General features: G+C 37.3%; 1 protein-coding gene across 6 annotated transcripts in view; it reads left to right on the top strand.

The window, feature by feature from the left end:
* Spag16 (sperm associated antigen 16) overlaps positions 1-23,634 on the top strand; it is an 841,320-nt gene that overhangs the window by 110,687 nt on the left and 706,999 nt on the right. For 5 of the 6 annotated variants that reach the window (XM_076550173.1, XM_006994855.4, XM_076550176.1 and 2 more), the window contains one exon: positions 9,667-9,794. In XM_076550173.1, the coding sequence (XP_076406288.1) occupies positions 9,667-9,794 (128 nt within the window). Of the gene's footprint in view, positions 1-9,666; positions 9,795-11,486; positions 12,621-14,344; positions 14,624-23,634 lie in introns of those variants that run through there. The other variant, XR_013044111.1, reaches the window with a different exon arrangement.

Genomic DNA, 23,634 nt, shown 5'->3' with positions numbered 1-23,634 from the left:
TATCTCTTCACTTTAATATTCTTTACATATTTCTCCTCTAGCTTTCAGATAGTACATTTGTGTGTGTGTGTGTGTGTGTGTGTGTGTGTGTGTGTGTGTGTAGGTGCACACATGTGTGATGGGGTGCATACATGTATATACATGCAAATGTGGAGGTCAGCAGTCTACCTTGAGTGTTGTTTCTCAGGCCAGATCTGTGAGGTTTAATGTTACTTTTCCACTTGACATAATCTGTAATCACCTGGGAGATGAGGCTCTGAATGCATCTGTGGGAGATTGTATTAATTACGTTGAGGTGGGGAAGCTTCCCTACTACGGGTGGCACCATTCTGTGGATGGAATTCCAGAGTTTGTACTGGATAAAAGGAAAGGTGCAACTGTGTGCTCTCTTTCCTGACCACTTCCTGAAGTTCCTGTCGCTTTGACTTTCCTACCATGCTGGACTAGAACCTTGAATTTTGAGCCAAATTTAACTTTCTCCATGAATTTGATTTTGTTGGGGGTAGTTTATCACAGCAACAGGGAAAAAAAAAAAAACTAAGGTACGTACCATCTACCTTGTTTTTATGGACAAGGTCTTATTTTTGTTGACAAGGTCTCTTCTTGTCCTGGAGATTGCTAGTTAGTTCTATTGTTGGATGGCCGATGAGCTCAGATTTTCCTGTCTCTGCCTCCTCGGTGCTGATGTTACAAACACTTACTACCAAACCTGACTTTTTCCCATGGGTTCTAGGGATCAAACCCAGGCCCTCAGTTATTGTCAATGAGCATTTTACTGACTGAAAAAGTTTTTTAATTTTTATAATTTTCTTGAGGAAACGTCCCTCTGAATAGAACAAATACATTCTATTTGTGACCTGACACTTTCTTTAGAAACATAATTCTTTATTGACTCTTTGGAAATTTTACATCATGCATCCCAATCCTGCCCACTTCCCAGTCAGTCCATATCTGCTCTGCACCCCTGCAGTATGCCCTCCCTCAAAATTAATTAAAAACGAAACAAAACCAGTCAATCAAACAACCAACCAACCGAACAAACAACCAACCAACCAAACAGCCAAATAAACAAAAACTCATCTTGCTCCTTCATCTTTCCAACATTTCTTCATCCATCCTAGTAGCATGGGGAGCTGTAATGTGTCAGACAGTATACCCTTTTGTCTGGTCAGCCCCACCCACAAAATGTTCATTGCAATGAGTCAGTGGTCTGGTTCAAGGCCTCTGACACACCATTATCACTGGGCCCTCATTGAAACTCTTCTCAGATATCCTATTATTGCCCTGAGTCATGGCCCTTGAACACCAACATGGCTTCAGGCATTGGTATTTGCTTTTGATAGTATCAAGAGCCACAAGCATCAACACAGACCTTGACTGAGGTAGGGCCACAGACCCAGACATGGCCTTCAGCAGCAGCCCTAACCCAGACGATGTCATGGCCCCAGAGGCTTCACTGTCCTTGGACATCAACATGGCCACAGGATGCAGGCTAGACTCTGGGCATCCATGTGGCCTTTGGTGACACCATGGGCCACAGACATCACAGACCATAACTGTGATAGGACCACGGACCAAGACCTGGCCCTCAGAAGCAGCCCAGGCTCAGATGTCACTATGGTCCCAATGGCAGTGTGGCCCTTGGACACCAACATGGCCCCAGGTGGTGGCCCAAACCCCTGGCATTGGCATTGGCTCTGATGGTATCAGGAGTCATAGACATCAACACAGACCCTGGCTGTGGTAGGGCCTCAGACTCAGACATGGCCCTCTGCAGGGGCCCTAGCTCAGATGACATACCATAGTCCCAGTGGCAGCATGGTCCTCAGACACCAAGAGGGCTATAAGATATGGCCTAAACCCCAGGCCGGTCCATGAACATCAGAGACCCTGACTGCGGAAGGACCATCGATCCAGACATAGTCCCCGGCAGCAGCCTGGGCTCTGATTGGACCTGACACTTAACATAGTGCTTCTCATGGACTAAATACTCAAAGGTTATCTGGAGGAATAATTTGAGCTTATAGCTCAAAATTGCTTGAGAGTAATACCCGTGAATATCAGTTGAATGGAAAGAAAAGAATAATGTAACAAGGAAGAAAGATCTGTACTAAATAGTCTGGACGCTGTGGCTCAGTAGGAGCTTAGGTACCCAGTCACTCATGAGGAATGGATAGATAGCTTGATTTGCCCATATAATTAGATACATGGGATGCCTGAAACATCCCAGATATGAAGAGAAAGGAGCAACATGAATTCCATCCTTTGAAAATAAACAGCGAAACTATATTGAATCACAGCTGGACCGTGAAGCTCAAACCTACTCATTATTTTGGGACAAATAAGCAGTTAACTGATATGGGACTAAGATTCCAAATAGTGTTAACCTTCTAAAATCAAGTCTTCTTCCATCAATATCCCAAGAGAATATTGAACCTGTAATTTGATTAATGTGGAATATTTTATAATAGAATGTGAAAGTGTTCAAAATGAATTTATTCACCTGTTGGAATTACCGTGGGTCACTAACTATAGATATACTAAAAACATCAACAGAGATAGTGAATGTTTATTTCTGACATACTGGGTGCCAAACAATCAATGGCAGCTTTACAAGGATTATGTCACTTATCATTCACAGCAGCCTCGAAACTAGGGAAGATTTTGGTCATCATTCACCATTGATAAAGTATACCTAAAGATGTGTTAAACAGCTTGCCTAACTTCACATTTCCATGACATAGTTGAGTTGCTAAGGAAAGGTCTGGTTTTCAGACCTGAGTGTTACAACACCTAGGGAGCCTCACTCTGAAATGGTTACTCATTTGGTCTGGGGTGCGACCAGTGGTTGTGGTATGGTTTTAGAGCTGTGAGATGATTTCAAGTCACAGAGTTGAGAGCCACTAGCCAGTGAAGCATACCCCTGAGAACCTCGCCTGCCTCCCAGTTGTACTTTGTCAATACAAATAAATGGCTTGGAAGGATAGTTTACAGCTTGACTGTCCTTCCTCTGTCCTCTATGCATTGTCCTTATTCATGTAGTTTACATTGACCTTGTGATTCTCCCTGATCACTGCTTGGCTGTTGTCTCCTGAAATGCTGGCTGAGTGACTGGAGTTACTGGTTTTGTCTCTGTGCATGCATCTTGACAAAGCATTACTATAACGAGGGCTTGGCTTGTTTTTCTTGAAAATCTTCTTTCAAATACCTATTTAGTTATTGTTATATTTTCTTCTATGCTTAGAAATAGGTGACAGAAGTTGGTAACATTTTATTAAATGCTCAATTTTATTAATTTTATATAGTTTAATAGCAATGCTTATGAAAGTGATACATATAAATGTTTTTAAGGAATGCAGTTTTCTGTGTGCATATATGTGTATTCGCATTGTTAACACAGTACTGATTAGGAGTATAAGTTGGCATTGTATTTCTGAAGAGATACCAATGAACAACTTTCATGTTTTTGTCAAATATTTGCTTTATTTGAATTAATTATTTATGTTTCTGAAAGTGTGTTTGTGCTTTAAGAAAAATAATCTATGGTACATGTTTATATACAGAAACCTCTGTTTATAGCATTGAATACCACAAAAGAGACAAAATAATATATTATACAAAATATGGCATTTATAATTTTTATAAAACAGACTGAATGATATGTCACATGAAAATGTAACTGTGATAGCATTACTTGGAAACTGCAGGATGAATAAGAAATCATTGTCCCTCTCATACAGTAAGTGTAGGTGACTTCAATACTCTCCACTCCTCAATAGACAGGTTATCAAAACAAAAACTAAACAGAGAAATCCTGGAGTTAAAAAATATAAATCGAATGAACCTAGCAGGCACCTACAGATCATTTCACCCCAAAATGAAAGAAAGCATATACCTTCTTCTCTGCAGCTCATGGTGATTTCTTCAAAATTGAGCATGTACTACAACACAAAACAACTCTTAACAGATATACAAAAATTGAAATAATACTCTGCATCCTGTCTGAACACCATAGATTAAAGGTAGATATCAACACCAGAAACATCAAAAAGTATACAAACTCATGGAAACAGAACAACTCACTAATGAATGAAAAGGGATCAAGAAAACAATAAAAAAGGAAGTTAAAATGTTTTTACAATGAAACGAAAATGAAAACACAACATATTAAACCTATAGGATACAATGAAAATATTTGTAAGTGGCAAGTTCATAGCACTGAGTGCCTACATTAAAAAGCTGGAGAGATCTCATGTTTATAGCTTAGCAACACATCTGAAAGATCTAGAACCATAAGAAGAAATGATGCCTTCAAAGAAGAGATGTCAGGAAATAATCAAACTCAGGATTGAAATCAATGAAATAAACAATAAAAAAATCAATGTAATGAAAAGTTGGTTCATTGAGAATATCAATAGACAGAGTAAACCCTTATTAAGTTAACTAAAGACAGAGAGAAATGATCCAGATTAACAAATTAGAGATGACGGGGTAATTGCAGTAGACACTGAGGAAATTCAGAGAACCATTAGGATGCACAATAAAAAAATCAATGTTCTGCCAAATTGTAAAACCTTGATATATATAACCTATCATAGTTAAATAGAGATCAAGCAAATAATTTAAACAGACACAAAAACCCACAGAAATAGAAACAATAGTTAAAAGCCCCACCATTTCCCCCCCACAAAAAAAGGCCTAGGTCCAGATGGATTTAGTACAGAATTCTACCAAAACTTCAAAGAAGAAATAACACCAACACTCCTCAAATTCTTTTCAAAATATAAACTAAAGAAGCATTTCTTAACTCTTTTTGATGAATACCAAAACCACACAAATATTCCTCAAAAATGAAAATTACAGAACAGCATTCTTTATGACCAGAGATGCAAAAATTCTTATAAAATACTTCCACCATGATCATGTTGGTTCATAACAAAAATGCAAGATGGATCAATACACATAAATTGATAAACTTAATCTACCAAATAAGCAGACTATCAGACAAAAACCATAGAACCATTAGATGCAGAAAAGGCCATTGACAAAAAACAGCATCCATTTGTGATAAAAGTCCTTGCATAGAAGGGACATACCTCAATGTAATAAAGGAAATTTATAGCAAGCCTACAGCCAACATCAACCTATACAGAGAGAAACACCAAGTATGGAACACTAAAATCAGGAACAAGACAAAGATATCCACATTCTATAGTATTCACTATAATACTTGAAGTCTTAACTAGAGCAATAAGTTGATTAAATGATATCACGGGGATATAAATAGGAAAGGAAGAAGTTTATTTGCAGATATAATTTTATATACAAAAGAATACACCAGAAGATGGGAATATCTCCTATGATCATGGATAGGTGTGATTAATATTATGAACATGGCCATTTTATCAAAAGTGATCTGCAGATTTAATGCAATCAGAAACTTAAAAATACATTTTAAGCCGGGCGGCGGTGGCGCACGCCTTTAATCCCAGCACTCGGGAGGCAGAGCCAGGCGGATCTCTGTGAGTTCGAGGCCAGCCTGGGCTACCAAGTGAGTTCTAGGAAAGGCGCAAAGCTACACAGAGAAACCCTGTCTTGAAAAACCAAAAAAAAAAAAAGAAAAAAAAATACATTTTAAAACTTTATATAGAAAACACAAAAAGCTTAGGATAGCTAAAACAATCCTGAATAATATAACAACTGCTAGAGATATCACCAGCCCAAATTTCAAGTTGCATTATAGAGCTAGAGTAATAAAAACAGAATTGTCTTGGCATTAAACAGAAATGCTGATTAATAGAATCTAAGTGAAGACCTAGACATAAGTCCATATACCTACAGACACCTGATTTTTGACAAAGAAGTCAAAATACACACTTGAAATAAGACAACATATTCAATGAATTATTCTGATCAAACTGGGTGACTCCATGTAGAAGAATGAAAATAGACCCATGTCTATCACCCTACACAAAACTTAGCTCCAAATAAATAAATTATGTCAGCCTAAGAGCAGATACTCTGAATCTGATAGAAGAGAAAGTGGGTAGTATATTTGAACTCATTGGCACAGGGAAACACTTTTGAACAATTTACTGATAGTACAGACACTTAGATGAACAATTAATAAATTGGACCTCATAAAGATAATATGATTCTGTATGGCAAAGGACACCATCATTCAGGCAAAGGAGCAGCCTACTGAATGAGAAATACATTACCAGTTACACATCTGATAGATAATTAGTATCTAAAATATATAAAGCATTTAAAAACTAAACATCAGGAAGACAATCCGATTTTAAAACGGGGATAGGGAACCAATAGAGAGTTCTTAACAAAGGAAGCTCAAATGGATGAGAAACACTCAGACTCTAAGTATTAGAGAAGTGATCAACATCCTTAGCTATGAGGGGAATGACAAAACTACTTTCAGATTTCATCTTACATCCATCAGAATGGCCAAGATTAATAAAACAAATGACAGCCCCTGCTGTTGAGGATGGAGCAAAAGGGAAATACTTATTCCTTGCTAGTGGGAGTGCAAACTTGTACAGCCACTTTGGAAATCAATGTGACAGTTCTTCAGAAAGCTGGGAATCAATGTAGCACAAGATGTAGCTATCCCGCTCTTGAGCATATATTCCCAAAACTACATCCTACTACAGAGACACTAACTCATCCATATTCATTGCTGCTCTATTCATAATTTATTAATAATAAATTGGAAATAGCCTGGATACCATTGACTGCTACATGGATAATGAAAATGTGGTACATTTGCATAATGGAATATTACTAGGCTGTTAAGGAACATGAAATGAGGAAATTCACAGGTAAATGAATAGAGCTAGGAAAAAAAATCATCCTGAATGAGGTAACCCAGACCTGTAAGGATAAATACTGTATTTCTTCTCTTATATGTGGATGTTAGCTTTTAATCTTTCATATGTGTACTATAATCTGAATGAACACAGATGTTAGGTACTAAGTAAGGGACTAGAGGGTGGTAGAGGATCTCCCAAGGAAGGGAGAAAAAAATAGAGTGGTGTTTGGAAACACAGAGACCAAACTAGAGTAGGAGGGTTAAATAGGGAGGAGATATGGGGAAGGACAATTATCATCTTAGGGCCATTTGAAGAACTATGTGTCAACTCACTGTTGTATATTCTTCCTAAAGCATATACATATATGAAAGAAATCTAAATAAAGTTACCAAATATCAGGGGATTCAGTGCTCCAACCAGACATTTTATGCTACCAAGTGAAACTTCCAGTTCCTGGAAATAAGTTACATTATGTTGGGTCTTTGGCCAAAGGGGCCTCAACAAAACCACCAAACATCACAGGCTATGGCCAAGGCTATGGGTTGCTCTCACCAAGCTGATGGTAAGGCCCTATTTCTGAAGACAACACCTGTGTTATCAAACACAAAGAAATAGAGCTGGTGCTTAATTAGAAGTGTTAACCTGCTGACTAGCATTTATGACACTGGAAGGCACTCTACATGCTACTGTAGGGGAAAAGGAATCATTAGTGTCACACAGGTACAAACTCTGCAACCTGAAACAGTGATTTGCCTACAAGCTATAGTGGTACATCCATGGCACAAGTGTTACAGGAGTATCCAACCACTTTTTTTTTGTCAAGCATACTCCATAAGATGGAACCTGTACTTGATACTGCTCAAGTAGTCCAGAACCTAAGATGAGTTAGTTCATAGATCTTGGGAAAAAATGTGCTCATATTAATCTTCTAAAGGAACATAATAAAATGATTCCTTATGTCACATTGTCATTTCCATAGATCAGTGCTTCACACAATCATTAGAGAAACTTCTTGCCATATAGTGGAATTAACACCGAGATCCACAAATGGACAATGTTCAGAGAAAAAGACTTTGGAAAACTCAGTCCTGAATGTAATTTCTTCCCCAAACTCCTTCCTCTAGGATCAAGGATCTATGTGGAAGAGGAGTAAGAACCAGAAGTGATTTATGATTCCAATTAAACAGTGTTTTGCATATACAATGAGATTGTTGCACATACGAATTCACAGATTTTGTAGTATGCACAAGATCTATACAAGTTCAAACCAGATGTGTGGGTCCCTGTGCTGAGAGGAGGAAGTGGACATGGAGACCCATCACTAACCAAGAAGCTATCTATAGTTGATGACAGCTGGCAAAGGGGAATTTTTTTTTTTTTTTTTTTTTTTTGCCAATGGAGTCTCACTGGGTACATGAACTACAGTTTAGAGTAGTTCCCAGCCCAGGAGTATCTTGATCAGCACAAAAAGAACTCAGTGGACTTTGTGGACTTTTTGTTTCATTTTGCCTTTTATTTCACATTTTCTATCTTAGTGGTCTTACTGTTTGCTTTGGTTTTGGTTGTTTTCTAGTTTTGAGATGAGGGCAGAAAACATAAAGTTGGATGGGTAGGGAGGTGGTGAGAATCTTGTAGGAAGTGGGGAGGGGAAAATGATTAAAATAATTTTTTTCAGTAAATAATTTTTTTCAATAAAAAAACAAAAACAGCAAAAATAATTTTCAAAAAGAAAAGAAATTATGGTCCCAATTTTATAGAAACTAAGGGGAAGAAATTAAATAATTAAACCAAAATGTGAGTAGTAATTATATCTTGATGTGAGATGAGGATTGGTTTGTTTCTGTGAGTATTATAAAGTGTGTAAAATTTCTATGTGGATACATATTACTTTGTTAATCAGAAAATAATCCCATCTATAGAAGTTGGTTGATATTTTCTAGCTCTGATGATATAAGGAATCCATTAGAATGTAACCTCCATGAGGGCATCAATTGTTATTGACTTTGTTCAAGAATATTATTTGAAAGAGTATGGCTTTTAGAGATATGATTTGAATAAATACCTGAGTGCAAAAATGAATATATGCCCCCATTTCCAATGCAATTTTAGGAAGTAAATATTATGGAATTACTTGCTTTCATGTGTGTATGGATTTAAACAGTTAATATATAAGCCATTTTGAATGCTTATCTTTAACATGCCTTCACCGAAGAGATTCCTTTCTTGTAGAGTTTTCTTGGTGGGGAGAGGGTTAACTAACAAATGGAAATGTGAGTACTAATGCTTGTGATTTAAAGGACTGTTATAGAAATCTTATACCATTGGCATATACCTTTAAATTAGTCCTATTTCCTTGGATTTAAGTAAGAAAATCATAATTAACCTGTTAGCAAGTGTCATTTTGCTATCCAATGAAAGTATTTGTAGGCATATCATTTACAGAGGACAAATGTAGTTCATGAATCCTTAGGCTTTGATTGCTGAAATGAAATTGATGTTAAGGTTGAATGATTATCAAAAAATGACATTTGACAAATCATATAAGACATTATATTGTACTTCACAGTTATCCACAGAGGAAAGGCTTTCAAGTAATTTTTAATATGAATGCAACTTAGAGCTAAATCATCCATGAAACAAATAGGTGCCTTGCTTTAAATTTTGTCTTTCTTGCATATTTTCTCAAAATTGTCGTGGGATATGAGGGATTGATGGTAAGAGTCATTTATAACAATATTTTTTTTGTTAGAACTTGGTGTGAAATAACTTAGTATCAATGTATGCAGTGGTGTGGTGGATATCTAACAGAGAGCTTTTTCTTCATCCCCTCCCCCACCAGGATTCGGTATTTCCCACAGATATGCAACCAGATCCGAACTTGACTGCATATAAAGAAAACCTTGGTCCAGCAAAATTTGACTACAAGCTAAACAATATTTTTAGACTTCATGACCTCCCCGTGAGCTGGTAGGACTCTTAAAGTTTTATTAATGCTTTTGAGATCTAAGTGTCCTGTCTAAACTGTGGTGCTCTTTTAACTATTCATGGCTTTTATGATTTGCTCTTATCCTGTCTGCAAATAGCTACTTGCAGCAAAGGAAGTATCTACTTATGGCTGCTGATAGATTGTTTAAATTAATGGTTTAGGCACTTGGTGGCAGTGCAGACTAAGTATGTTATTGTGATTATTATTGGTGAGGTTATAGTTCCTGCCTAAAATAACACACATGGTTTTAAGAGAGTTTTCCAGGATTATTTTTAACCCGAGACCTGAGAAAACTATGAATTTCACTTATTTTGTTGATTCTAGCAATGTTGTTTTTCCTAGTAATACAATTTTTAATTTGTTCCTTTTGAAATCATAATTCCATGAACTCTAGTCACACTGATTTAAAGAAAAAAACATACATTAATTCATTAAATTATAATTACTTCATAAATTTGAACATTTATATATTATGAAAAATGTATTTACTTTGTATCTTTGAACATTGATGTGGTTGTTGCTTTTTTGAGAAGATATCTCTGTCAGTAATCTATAACTATAAAACAAAACTTTGTGGACCACTTAAATTTCAGTAAATGTTTTTTGTTGTTAATCATGGATATTAATTATAGTTCAGGTAAGTAGCATGGCTTTCTTGCATTTTGAAATATAATCTAAGATATATGCATTTTTTCTTCAAGAATTTATGGTTTGGGTAAAATCATATATAGGAAACGGTTCTGTAATTATTCATAAACTTCTTAAGCAAGACTAATATCCTGTACCTGTCATAACTACATATATTTTACCTTTAGTTCTTCTCTTTTCCATTTGAAATATGTCCTTTGCTTTTTAGGATATATGAAATGGTATTTTGATGAATTATGATTATAGCTGATATATATATATATATGTATATATATGATGTATAGATATACTGAATAATATTTGATTATATCTCAAGAAGAAGAATGTTGTCTATGATGTTTTACTTAAGTGCACAATGGATTTGATCTTAGTGACAAGATCAAAACCCCTAAGTCAGTGAGTTGAAAGTTCAGTTAATATTTAAAGAGAATCATAAAAATGATACATTCATCCCTTAAGGTTCTATATAAAGTGAAAAATACAGCTCTGCGTGTGTGTGTGTGTGTGTGTGTGTGTGTGTGTGTGTGTGTGTGTGTGTGTGTGTGTGTGTACAAGCTTATATGTGTCTTTTGAAGTAAGGTCATGACTTTTTCAGTAAATGTGTTCTAACTAGATATGATTCTATATGCTAAGCCAATAGTGAACCACCTACAATTTTGATTTAAAATAAAAAAATATTTTATTTTCACAGATTTTTACTTATCTTCAACAGTGGGTATAATTTGAATTGTATAAAAAGAGCCCTGCTTATTTTAGAATTGTATTTTAAGAATTTTCTACAGTACACTCCACTCTATGAGGCCCAGACAATGGCAAGAATATGAATACTTATTTTGATAATAAAAAGAGAATTATAATAGAACATGACTCTCTAGGCAGAAATACTCCTGTTTGCACAATTGTTCAATAGTTTGTGTTCCAAAGGAAATACATGTATTGAGTTCTCTTTTTTCTTTTTTTGAAAATAGATTTTTTTTCATACAATATATTCTGATTATGGTTTTCCCTCCCCTTACTCCTCCTAGTTCCTCACGAATTCCCCTCCCATCCAGATCTGTAACCTTTCTGCCTCTCTTTGGAAAACAAGCCGGCATCTAAGGAACAGTAATAAAATAAAATATAAGCAAGTTGGAAAGGGACAAAACAAAAAGAAGAAAAAGAGTCAAAGAACAAGGGCAGGAAGAACATACAGACAGGGAGACACACATGTTCACATACAGAGGATCCCATAGAAACAGACAAGGAGACACACATGTTCACATACAGAGGATCCCATAGAAACAGACAAGGAGACACACATGTTCACATACAGAGGATCCCATAGAAACAGACAAGGAGACACACATGTTCACATACAGAGGATCCCATAGAAACAGACAAGGAGACACACATGTTCACATACAGAGGATCCCATAGAAACAGACAAGGAGACACACGTGTTCACATACAGAGGTTCCCATAGAAACAGACAAGGAGACACACGTGTTCACATACAGAGGTTCCCATAGAAACAGACAAGGAGACACATGTGTTCATATACAGGGAATCCCATAGAAACAGACAAGGAGACACACATGTTCACATACAGAGGATCCCATAGAAACAGACAAGGAGACACACATGTTCACATACAGAGGATCCCATAGAAACAGACAAGGAGACACATGTGTTCATATACAGGGAATCCCATAGAAACAGACAAGGAGACACACGTGTTCCCATGCAGAGGATCCCATAGAAACAGAAGGAGACACACATGTTCCCATGCAGAGGATCCCATAGAAACAGAAGGAGACACACATGTTCACATACAGATGGTCCCATAGAAACAGACAAGGAGACACATGTGTTCACATACAGAGAATCCCATAGAAACAGACAAGGAGACACACGTGTTCCCATGCAGAGGATCCCATAGAAACAGACAAGGAGACACACACGTTCCCATGCAGAGGATCCCATAGAAACAGACAAGGAGACACACACGTTCACATACAGAGGATCCCATAGAAACAGACAAGGAGACACACGTGTTCACATACAGAGGATCCCATAGAAACACAAAGCCAGAGGCATAATATATACACAAGAATGTGTAGGATTAAAGAAAAGAATGCTCTGACTCAGCATTATGAGACAAGAAACCTTTAAAGATGCAGGTGAGTTTGTTTTCTGTTGATGATCTAGAGCTGGGCAGCAGCCTACCCTTAAGAGTGGTTTGTTTCTCCAGTGAGACTCCCTTAGAGGAAACTGAGTTTTCGTTTGTAAGTGGTTATCATTTGGAGATAACTTCTGGGTCGGGGATGGGAGGTTTGTGGGGATCCCATCTAGTCTAGTCTATCAATTCTTCCTGTTTATTCTGATTTTAACTGTCAGTCATTAACTAGCCATAATACAAAATTCCAAAGTAAGATTTAGTGTTTCTCTCTTCCTTGAGATGGGAGGATTGGAGAGATGGATCAGTGGTTAAGAGTGTTGCCAATGCAATTCTGAGAACCGAATCCAGATCCCAGGGCACACATAACAAGCTGGCATCCTGGAAACACCTCAAGTTCCAACTCTGAGAGATCTGGCATCATCCTGGTTCAGTACCCAGTACTACAGAAAATAAATGCATAGTCTTATTATTTTAATTCCATGTTAAAACACCATATACATAGACAGACACACACGGTGTCTTGGTAATTAACATATCTTTAGTAAAATGTTTATTGATTTGATTATATGCTTCTTTAGGCAACAATATTTTCTCAATGGCTAAGGATTAACTTTGCTTTTGTTTGTCAATTAATATCAGTGGGAAAATAGGATTCATAATTTAAAAATATATAAAAAGGCCATTAATACCAAAAAAGAAAGAAATACTAATAATACTCCTAATGTTTTACTGAGCACTAATGAGAAGATTCATGTGCTTTATAGTCACTATCAGAGCATATTTCAGTAAGGAATTATATTCTTCAGTTTTTGTCAGATACAGAAAGATGGGCAGACAGATATACACATGATGATTGAACACCATAAGAATTACAAGATTTGAACAAAATATAGTTTAAGATGAAAGCAATTAGTAAACAACATGCTATTTTAGAAAAATTCTCAAGAAAAAAATCTCTATTTTTACAGTTATGCATACAATTTACCAGTAATATAAAACCATATAACCTATTATTTAGGTCAAAATCTCTGTTTTTCCTCTTGAGAATCATGACCTAGGATAATTGCTTTACAGTTTGAACTATTCAAATAATTAATTAGATTGTGTATAAGTGCAGAAAATGCTAATTATGCATTCTTTTTCTAGAAAAACAGATATATCAAAACATATTTTCACTAGTATTTTTTTACAAGGTCATAATGAAAACATATACTAAGATCCAGATAATTTAAAAATTCTTACTGTCTTACCAATTTGCATTTTTATAGAGAGTAATTTCATAGGTCAAAGAAACAGAAGGCCTTTAAATTAGATTAGTTAAGAGGATTTTAAGCTGTGGTTTAGGTGGCTGTGTTTCTACTAATTTTTTTGTGTGAGTTTTTGTTTTTTTGAGATAGGGTTTCTCTGTGTAGTTTTGGTTCTTGTCCTGGACTCACTCTGTAGATAAGGCTGGCCTCGAACTCACAGAGATCCACCTGGCTCTGCCTCCCAAGTGCTGGGATTCAAGGCATGTGCCACCAACGCCCAGCCTCTACTATTTTTATAGGATGTCTGAATGGTATCCATCTACCTAAACAAGGCTCTTCAGTAATGCATATCAATTAAAAACTCCCCTTTTGCCTAGAGAACTACATCCTAATCATGTTCTGTCCTAGTACCCTGCTTTCTCATGAGAAACCTGGGCAGAAATTCAGGGACTCACAATCGCATTTGCTTTGTTGGCAGGACAAGAAAGAGCAACCTCCACTTAAACAATTAGGAAGGAAGATTGAACTCTTGGCTCACATCTGAGGGCACAATCCATCATGGTGGGCAAGGCACAGTGGCAAGAGTTTGAGGCACCTGGTCACATTATATCAGCAGCTAGCAAGCAGAATACAGTGAATTCCTGTGCTTGGCTGGCTCTCCTTTTGTTCAGTCCCAGGACCCTATCCATTGGAATATTATCTCCCATATTTATTGAATCTTCCCAACTCAATTTAATGAATCAAGATAATCCCTCACACACACCTAGACATTTGTTTCCATGGTAACTCAAAATCCCCACAAGTTGACAGCCAAGACTAGGCATCCACCTCCCTCCTCTGAAACTCCCTTTATTAGAGTCACTAGTAACTTTTTGGACCCTACCAATGGTCACTCTTAATGTCTCATTTTCTTCACTGCTTAGGTACTATGTAGACAGCTGGCCTCTCCTGTATTTCCCCTGAGACTCCAGCTGATGTTAGTGTGTCCTGTGAACTCTCATGCTCCTCCTTCCTAGCTTGTCCAGTGAACTGCTCCCCTTGGGCCAGATACCTGGTTAAGTGACTTCCCCTTAAGACCAGCTATTAGCTTCATCTTTTCTCTAAGTGCACTTCTCAGGTGGCATCTTCTATTCTCTGTTTTAATAGTTTCCAAATGGTAACATCTTGACATTTCCCCTGAACTCGAGTACTGAATAGGATTCACCAACTCTCAAGTACAAAGAAGTTTGTGTTCTCTGAGAAAGCCTGGACTTCTCCTAATCTCCATCTTCATAAAAGAACTTCCATGACCAAATAGACATCAGTTAATCCCACAAATAATTTTGGTCTCATTCTTTCACCTTACAGTTTTTACCATTAAACCTCCCAGGCAGGGTTGAGGCTCAGTGGTAGAATACTTGTCTAGTATGTTGGCTCCCCTGCTTGTGGGGAACTCTCCCAATAATTCTGGTAGTTCTTTGATTTAGAACGCAAGACAAAAATAGTTCACCTTCAATATCTACTACTATTAGTAATCATTCACACTCCTCCCAAAGGGCTACTAATTTATCCTACCATACTCCATAACAATTCATTTATTTCACAGAAGCTAAATAGTTATTATAAAAATGTAAATTGAGTCATAAGAGCTCCTACTTTAAGTATATATATTACACCTGCCAGGCTCTACAAGATGAAAATCATGCCTTCCTTTTGGCCACGTGCTGTGGATGTCTTTCTGTATTCTGTGAAATGTGTTGCTCTGATTGGTTGATAAATAAAGTTGTTTGGCCAATGGTGAGGCAGAATAAGGTTAGGCGGGACATTCCAACTAGAGAGGGAGGAAGAAGAAAGAGGCAGAGTTGAGAAGATGCTGCTGGCTGCCACCAGAAGAAGCAAGATGTAAAGTACCAGTAAGCCACAAACCATGTGGCAAAATATAGATATATAAAAATGGGTTAATTTAAGATGTAAGAGCTAGCTAGCAAGAAGCCTGAGCCATTATGCTATATAGTTTGAAAATAATATAAGCCTCTGTGTGTTCATTTGGGTCTGAGAGGCTGCAGGACCAGGCAGGACACAGACAAACTCCAACTACAGCCATGTGCTCCCCTATCCTTCCTTGGCCCACACATTCCAGTCATTTCTGTTCTGTGGACACTTATTACTGCTCATCACAAGAGCTTTTCACTCTACTGGCAGTGTTTGTATTCAAGGTTTTGCATGTCTGCCTCATTCATATCTTTTCTTTAAATGCTACCTACTTCCAGAGGCAGGTGCTTTCATTATGGTTGATTTTTTAAAAATACATTTTCAAAGATTATTTTATTTACTTATGTATATGTCTGTGTACATATATCTTTATGAGCATATACACACATATATGTGTGAGATTGGTGCATACATGGAGGCCAGAAGAGGGTATTGGATCCCTTGGAGCTGGAGTCAGAGGCATTCTCAGATGCCTGTCTTATTATGTACGCACTGGGATCTGAACTGTTTTCATGACTGTAACGAACATTCTTAACTGCTGTGCCATCCCTCTGGTCCCCACTATATTTTCTTTCATCCATGGCTCACAGTGTACTAGGGGAGGCATACATTTTGAAGCATTTCATGACAAGACCCAGACAGTTAGCTTTGCCTAGCTCATTTGAAGAAAAATAGTGCTTGTAGATGTTCACTATCCAATATTCTCTTTTCTGAGTCCATTGCAATATTCTGTTTCTGGCCCGCTAAGCAAGAAACTTGGTTGTGTGACTAAACCTGAAGGGCAGTCTGCTCTCATATAGCTGGAATCCAAGAACACTGCGGCTCATGACAGGGACCAGATTCCTGAGTTAGCTGTTTGTAGGGTCCCCCAGCATTTATCTAGTTTTAATCCATAGATTTTCTATGCCTTTAGAAAATTAAATGAGCAAGTCTGTCTAAAAACATTTCAATGCAAGAAATATTGTATGATATTTATATTCACAAATTCATTCAACAAAACTGGAGATTCTTCAACTATTCTGAACAATTAACTACCTGAAAGGGCATTAACTTGACATCACAGTAAGTCAACTGTAAAATCCATTGATGATAAAGCATGTTTGGTGGCCAAAAGTGCTATCAGAGACCATAAAAGGAGACAGAAGGAGATACAGTACAGGGTAGTTTCAGGATCAAAGACAGACCAGATCTTTTCTGACAAGACATCATGTGGAATGAGCCCTTGCAGTTGTGTTAAGAAGTCAGATATGTAGAGAACAAGGAAGAAAAGTGATCAGAACATCCTTGAAGCAGATATGTGTCCACAGTATTCCAGGAGCAACAGGAATCCAGTGTAAACACAGTAAGGGAGGTTAAAGATGCAGCAGAGACATGGTAGGAACATGAGAATCATAGGAATGTTCCATGAGACCTTAAAAATGGTAACAAACACACTTTCTCTGTATTCTGAACATGTTGGAAACCTATTCTAGAATTCTGAACAAAAGATACACAAGTTGACACGTAAAAACAGGAGTCAAGGGTAGGAAATGACACTAGATAGGAATGATTTCCAACAATTCGAGAGGGTTATAAAGATTTCCATGATAAATGTCATGGTGACCTAGAAGGAGATAAGTGAGAAGTGAGATAAGTGAGAAGAGAGAAATGAGAGTCAAGGAAGTTTTCTAAAAGATTGCATGTGGATAAAGAGATGGGGGCTTTCCAGGGTAACTGGCTTTTGACCTCAGCAAATGAAGAATACAGTAATCATTCAGCTATGTCGGGAAGACTGAGGGTGAGCAAGCTTGCAAACATGGGTGTGCTAAGTTCACAAGGCTCTTGGGACTTAGGCAGGGTTGGAATACTTTAAACTATGCTCTGAACAAAGTGCACAGTAATGACAATACAACTCTGTGTGTGGGTGGGTAGGGGTGGGGGGGGGGAGCTTGGCAAGCAGTTGGTGCCTGCCAGTGATATTCCAGGCATTGTCCTGACACTTTCACCAGAAATATGGTATCTGGCATTTCCTGTAGGAACTAGCCTTTGTAGAAACATGATCCTTAAAACCTGGGTCAATATAAAGCTGACACTCTTTTAGTTGCTTGTAAGTTCCATGTTTTTAAAGGTTACAGGTTAAACTTAGAATGTATTTTTGAAATTAAAGTCCTTTAAATAACTATAGATTGCAATTACTATTTCAAAAATATATAAACTTTTATCCTGTAAATATTATGTTTATCTCTCTTCAAAATCATCAATATATTAAATTGAAGCATGCATTTCAAATTTGAATTATAGAAAGAAAGCACCTATAGTTTCAAAAGTTGGCTTATAGAAAAATCTTCCCTATAGTGATAATTATTATAGAGATATAGACTACTGGTTTTAAGATTTGGTACCAAAGTGCTAAGGGATGAGGTATTAGGTAGGCTTCTATTATATAGTGATACACTAATAACATTTGTATCATTAACTTTTAAGAAGGAAGACATACATGAATATACAATAAATGCAAGCATTAATTTTAATGAACTATTTAATTTTGGGGGGTATGTTCCATGAATAAATGCATCATCTAATTAGCAGATTAGATTTTCAGGTATTTTTTCATATATTTTTAATGCCCTTTCCTGTGTCATTCCTTAACTTTAAACTAAGTTTGTTGAGGCACTTTGGGTTTGTCAAGTGGCTGCCATCTTCCAGAAAGTGTTCTCATATATTTTTTTGGTTATATTACAGCTGAAAATTATGGAAGGGCTTTTACATTGGTCACAGATGATGCGTAAAGCATTTTCAATTCCAGCCTTTCATAGACTCAGCCAGAGACCGACAGTTGCCCTTCTGGGGCTATAACCATTTTTCATTCCCTTTTAATTATCTAGATCCATAGTAATAACCACAGTGACCTACAAGAAGGCATTGCTGGACATACTACAATTATATATAGCAATTATGTTTAGTGCCAACAATGCATAAAATCCTACTTATTAACTAAGGTTAGTAAAAATGAAGCTTTCCTTGTCTCCCTTAGGACATAGTTTCAGTTTTTGAAAAGCTAAGGCATTTAATTTTTGCATAAAACTTTTTCTGGAGTATATTATTATGATAAGACAGGTCTATTCTGTGAGATGATATTTCATTAGTAATATTCCAGTAAATATAGAAAACACTGCTCACTCCAGCTCCTCTTTTCATTATATACTAATATCTCCCATTACCTGCTGTTTAATAGAAAGGGAAATGGAGTTCAAAACAATGGTTAATCTTTATAATATAGGACCCAGGAAAAGTTGTTTAGGACATGTACCTGTACAACTCTTTTTTTTCTTTAACAATTTATTTAATATTTCAAAGTACTTAAAACTTTTTAAAAAATATTTAGACTGTGTGACATTTGAAAGATCAACAAGTCTAGCAATTTTTGACATTTCTTAATGCCTTATTTAAAATTGGAAAGTTTCATCCATTTTAAAGTTAATGTATATGGAATGGCATTTATATATATATGTATGTATATATATATATATATATATATATATATATATATATGTACACGCACATATATGAATTATATGATGAATGGGTTGTAAGCATCAGGTCTAAATCCTCAACCAATTCTGGAAATTTCTTACATGGCTATGACTAGAGAAAAATATTGTCCTGTTGGTTTCACATTTTTTTTTGTATTAATAGTGATTTTTATAATCTAATAGAAAGCAATAAAACTTTTATTAGGCTTATATACTCCACATACATAGCAATATTTAGATTCAGAGCCAACTTTAATTTAAAACTACTGACATTATCCTAAGGCAATAACCGTTAATTTTAGAGTGGCTCATAAAGTAGCCCATTTCAACTTGCATATTTATGAATACCTAAAGTTGATCAGTTTTTTTTGTCCACTGTCTCACTTGACTGCTGTCTTGTTTTTTTCCCCCAACTTCACATTTCTTCCATTTTAGTGCCATTAACTTCCATCAAGTAGGCTTTGATGACTGAGCTATGAATCTTTTAAACATCCTCCTTCCCACTTATTTATCAACTTAGTTAGATCACTTAGGTCTGTGGTTTAGTCTCGTGCTTCTTTCAAAGTCTCTCAGTTGTAATTTTGTCCACATAGCTTCCTGTGAATATCTCTGCTTATGATCATTATTTTGTACAAATAGAATTATTTCTTGTGTTAGCATCATAATAATCTTCTAAAAATTAAGATATGATATATCTTATTTCTACTTTAAACTCTTTATTCTAAGATCAGGAGGTTTGATTATTTCCAACTAGTTTTGGTCTTTCCTCCCTCCCTCGCTCCCTCCTCCCTCCCTCCCTGCCTCCCTCCCTGCCTCCCTCCCTCCTTCCTTCCCTCCCTCCTTCCCTTTTTTCTTTCTTTCTTTCTTTCTTTCTTTCTTTCTTTCTTTCTTTCTTTCTTTCTTTCTTTCTTTCTTTCTTTCTTTCTTTCTTTCTTTCTTTCTTTCTCTCTCTCTCTCTCTCTCTCTCTCTCTCTCTCTCTCTCCCTCTCTCTCTCTCTCTCACCCTCTTCTTGTGGAACCACTGTGTGCTTCATTCAGTGAAATTCTTGCACTTGTGCAGGGATTGGCTCATTTTCCTCAGACTGAAATGCACTTTATCTTTCCTTTTCATTTGCAGAAACTCAAACAACCCAAGAAATATCTTCATCCCTAAACCAAATCGCCTTTCTGTTTTCTCGGTACTTGGTACACCATGCAGAGGATGCATAAGATAGGGCATACAGAACAAATCCTATAGAACTCCTGTGATTCTGTCCTGTATGTTGTGAATAAATAAAATGCTGATTGGCCAGTAGCCAGGCAGGAACTATGGGATAGGCAGGACAAACAGAGAGGAGAGGCTGGGAGGTGGAAGTCTGGAGGAGACACCAGCCTGCTGTCCAGGCATCATCATATAAAGGCAACAGGTAAAGCCATGGAACACGTGGCGACATATAGATTAACAAAAATGGGCTGAGTATAAGTGTAAGAGCTAGACAATGGTAGGCCTGAGCTAATGGCTGAGCAGTTTAAATAATATAAGCGTCTGTATGTTTATTTTATAAGTGGGCTACGAGACTGCTGGGGCTTGGCAGGACCCAAAGAGAAGCTCTCCAGCTATAGATAATTCTTTGTTTCCCAAAGTTATGAAAAGCTTGTAAGGACAAACCACAAGGGTGTTACATAAACTCATAATGTTTGTAACCTAGGCATCAACCAATGATACACTCAAGTTCCTTTATAATAAATAAAGTGTAAATGTTCAGATTTTCTACAAATGCTTGTAGTCTGATTTTCCTACTTTTACTCAGACCTTTAATTGAAATACTCTATGCAAAGAAGGAACCTATACACAGATGCCTCTCACTAGTATGAGTGTTGACCTCTTCATGTACCCAAGGCTAGGTTCTTTCACATTCTTCTGGGAGTATAAAGTGGTTCTGTTAACAGACCCTGCCCTGTTTACCTTACTTTCTAGGAGGGTTCACTCTCTTGATTGCTGATATCCCCCCCGTTCTTATATATACTTTCTCCCAGTTCTCACACACCTGTTTTTACATTATTTTTAAAGATTGATTTGTTTTATTTATGTGTATGGATGTTTTGCCTGCCTGTACATCTGTACACCAAGTTCCTGTGGTGTCTGTGGAGACCGGAAGGCAGAGTTGATCGATCCTTTGGAACTGGAGCTTCAGGTGGCCATTAAATGTCATGTGGATGCTGAGAATCCAACCTGGGTTTTCTGCAAGAGCAGCCAAAGTTCTCAACCTCTGAGCCATCTCTCTACTCCTTCACTCTGCATCTGCTTCTAAGAATTTCCTGGAGTCTCACTGAGCTCTTAACTCTTATGCTCTGTTCTTTTTAATCATTTGGCCTCCTTGAGAAAAAAAGATAACATATGTTCCCAGTATTTTATAGCCTTTCTTCTAATATTTTCTTGTAACATTATTAAAAAACAAAACAAAACAGCTAAGCACCAGGGACAGGTCCTGATCTCACTGCTAGGAGTCTTACAAACAGACCAAGCTACATAACTGTCACACGCATGCAGAGGGCCTAGGTTGGTCCCATGAGGGTTCCCTAACTGTTGGTCCAGAGTCCATGAGGTCCCATGTACTCAAGTCAGCTGTCCCAGTGGGTTCACCTGTCATGACCTTGACCCCCACACCCCCAGCTTGTAAATCTCTCCTCCCTCTCTTGAGGAGGACTCCTGGAGCTTGGCCCAGTGCTTGATTGTGGATCTCTACATCTGCTTCCATCAGTTACTGGATAAAGGCTCTCTGATGGCAATTAGGGTAGTCACCAATCTGATTACAGTAGATGGCCGGTTCAGGCACCCTCTCCACTATTGCTAGGAGTCTTAGCTGGCTTTCGGGAACCTGTTCCCCATGCTGGATTACCTAGCCCAGCCTTGATGCAGGGGGAGGATATTGGCCCTACCTCAACTCCATGTGCCATGCTTTGTTCAAGCCCATGGAGGCCTACTCCTTTCTGAGTGGAGAGAGAAGTGGATGGGGAGGTGAGTAGATGGGATGGAAGGAGAAGAGGGAGGGGAAACTATAGAAAAAAAAAAGAAAAACTCCAAACAGCATTTTGTGAGTAGTTACCTGCAGAGGAAGCTAGATATTGAGAGCCTGAAGGCACATATTGTTTTACACAAAGTGCACTGAAGTTCATTAAATTCATTGGCTTAGTAGATAACAATGCCTCACTTTCACTCTCTGTGAGCATTTATTTGCAGTGTTTGTCTAGGTACAAAAGGCAAACGGATATTTGATTGCATGCTGAAGCTTATCCAGAAGTCATTTTGTTGATTTTAGTCATTGCTGGTACTCATCTTTCACTTTGCCTGTTTACTTCCCCAAGAGAAACGTCAAGAGAGGAATTGTTTTTTTTGTGTATTAAATCAAACAAAGTTTCTTAGGCTATCAATCCATGAGAACCAAAAGTTGCCTAAATGTGCCATTCCTTAACTATTTTCTAATAGTTTCTCTTATTAAGTAGTGGCTTTTACCTTGCACATGGTAATATCAACTTTCTTTTCCCACTTCAAAATGTCTTTTATACCAGGAGTCATATCCAATAATTTATTTTTTACTAGTTTATCTACCACCAAGCCATTTGAATAAAAGTAGAAGCTTTATATGGCATAAAAACGGTTTGTGAACTGATTTCTCGTTCTCTTTTTCTTCAGTTGATCAGCTCACTCTGCCCCAAGCCTTGGGTTATGTCACTGCCATTCACAGGAAACCTTTAGTCCCCATGGCAAACGTTATTGCGTCTGGTTTAGTTATACTCATGAGCAATCCTTTAATAGGGTTCTATAGTTTGAGCCAATGTGCTGACAAAGAGTCTAAGATTTTCGAATCCTTGCTGCTTTATTCTTTTGATTATTTCGTTTCCTTTAATTTTTTTCAGCTAATGTATTTAAAAATTATAACTTTAAGTAGACAAGATACATTGGTGACTAAGATTTAAAATGCCACTGAAGGGCTAGGAAGATGGTTCACCAGCTAAAACGCCGGCCACTCAAGCCTAAGAACTCCAGAACTGTGTAAAAGAAGATGAGGTAACACAAGTGTCATTGTCTGAGAATGCCCTGGGGGTAACGGGAGGCTGAGACAGGAAAACTCCAGAAGCTTGAGGGCCAGCAGGTTTGTTTTACTCAGTGACAAAGAGAGCCTGTGTCAAACAAGGTGGCAAGGTGAGGATCCACACCTACAGATTATCTTCTGACCGACATGCACGCCTCGACACATGTGATGTACCCGAACTCAACTCCCCGACACACAAACAAGCACACACA

Source organism: Peromyscus maniculatus, chromosome 13 (genome assembly GCF_049852395.1).
Source record: "Peromyscus maniculatus bairdii isolate BWxNUB_F1_BW_parent chromosome 13, HU_Pman_BW_mat_3.1, whole genome shotgun sequence".
Classification (NCBI taxonomy): domain Eukaryota; kingdom Metazoa; phylum Chordata; class Mammalia; order Rodentia; family Cricetidae; genus Peromyscus; species Peromyscus maniculatus.
This window is presented reverse-complemented; position numbering and strand designations above follow the sequence as displayed.